General features: G+C 63.1%; 1 protein-coding gene across 1 annotated transcript in view; it reads right to left on the bottom strand.

Moving 5' to 3' along the window:
• Window positions 1–1,418, bottom strand: part of APEH (acylaminoacyl-peptide hydrolase) — a 22,764-nt gene extending 21,346 nt beyond the window's left edge. Inside the window, exon 1 of the mRNA XM_009894362.1 lies at window positions 359–1,418. Coding sequence (XP_009892664.1) covers window positions 359–1,418 — 1,060 coding nt within the window. The remainder of the gene's footprint in view (window positions 1–358) is intronic.
• Between the last annotated feature and the right edge of the window lie 9 nt (window positions 1,419–1,427).

The following is a 1,427-nucleotide window of genomic DNA, read 5'->3' as shown; positions in this document are numbered from 1 at the left end:
GCCCGCGCCTCCCTGGGCTTATCAAACCAGTCTGTCTCCTCCTGACCCAAATGACAGGTTTCAGAAACCAAAAACAAACCACAGTCAATCTCTCGCTCGAGGCCGCTTGGGCAGAAGCCATGCAATGAGGCGGGAGAGGCAAGCAGCGGGCACGCGCGTGGGGGGACAGCCCGCGTCGGTGGGGAACGGGACACGGCACGGCACCGCGCAAGACCGGCTAACACCGAACACCCGGGGCAGGGGGAGGAAGGCACGTGTCAAGCAAACTGAGGCGGTGAGAGTGTCTCTGCGTACGAGCGGACGGGCATGCCCCGGGGAAGCGCCATGCTCTGGGGTGGTCACCACGGGGAGCCGTTACCTTCGCTGTCCGAGACAACGCAATGGGCATCGTCCATGCCGTAGCCCTCCTCGTGCTTGTACGAGTGACTCCTTGGCACGTCTTTGATGTGCTCTTGCACATCAGGCAACGAGTGGCTGGAGCAGAACTGGGAGCAGGGGTCCCCCGCTGACTGGGGGCCGGACCCCCCTGTAGCACGCGACCCTCCCACCACCTTCCCCAGGGGGCTGACGGGGCTCTCCTCCTCCGAGGGCTGCGCACGGACCGGCGCCCGGCCACGGCTCTGGCTCATGCCGAGGGATGAGGGCTTGGAGCCACCTTTCTGGGAGCGCTCCATGCCCTCCCGCTCATAGGACTTGCTCCGGCCGCCCGACTCCCGGACGGAGGACTTTTCCACCCCATAGCCAGAGGAGCGGGTTCTGCTGCCGGTGGAATAGACCCGCTCCTCCTCGTCCACTAGATCCCGGCTTGAGACGCCGTAGTACTTCTGCTGCTCATAGACATTCTTCTTCAGGCCATAAGTGATCTCCTCCTGCAGCTTCTTGGCCCTGGAGGCCACGTTGCTGCTGCCGACCGAGGTTGTCACCGCGTAGGAGGCTAGGTCTGACTCCACGTCTTTGGCTTCTTCGATGGGGGAGAACTTGGAGATCTTCTGCTCCATGCCCTGCTTCCTGTGCTTGCTGCGCTTCGAAGAGACGACGGCGGGCGCCAGGTTCTTGGATGAATGCTTCGGCAGTGCTATACCAGAGCCGTGCTTGTCAGCCCGCGAGGAGTGCCGGTACTCACTGTCCCCGTAGTAGTAGGATGAGCTGGCAGAGCTCCCCAACACCCTGCCATTGCTCTCCGCGCCTCGGTGGTAGCTGTTCTTCCCTCGATGGTCAGGGCCGTGGTGGTCGTAGACATCCTCCTCGGATTCCTCTTCGGCTTTAGTGTAGCAGCAGGGCCGGCTGGAGCCCTCGGCGTCCCCCAGCTCGCTCTTCTCTCTGCCATGGCGGCTGTCGGTGGCTGTGCCAGCTGGCTCCGCTTTCTGTCCCTCCACCGCTGGGCTCTCCTTGGTAAGCTCCCTGATGTCCTCGATCATCACGTAGTT

This window comes from Charadrius vociferus, unplaced genomic scaffold, assembly GCF_000708025.1.
Source record: "Charadrius vociferus isolate BGI_N301 unplaced genomic scaffold, ASM70802v2 scaffold1171, whole genome shotgun sequence".
NCBI classification, from domain to species: Eukaryota; Metazoa; Chordata; class Aves; order Charadriiformes; family Charadriidae; genus Charadrius; species Charadrius vociferus.
This window is presented reverse-complemented; position numbering and strand designations above follow the sequence as displayed.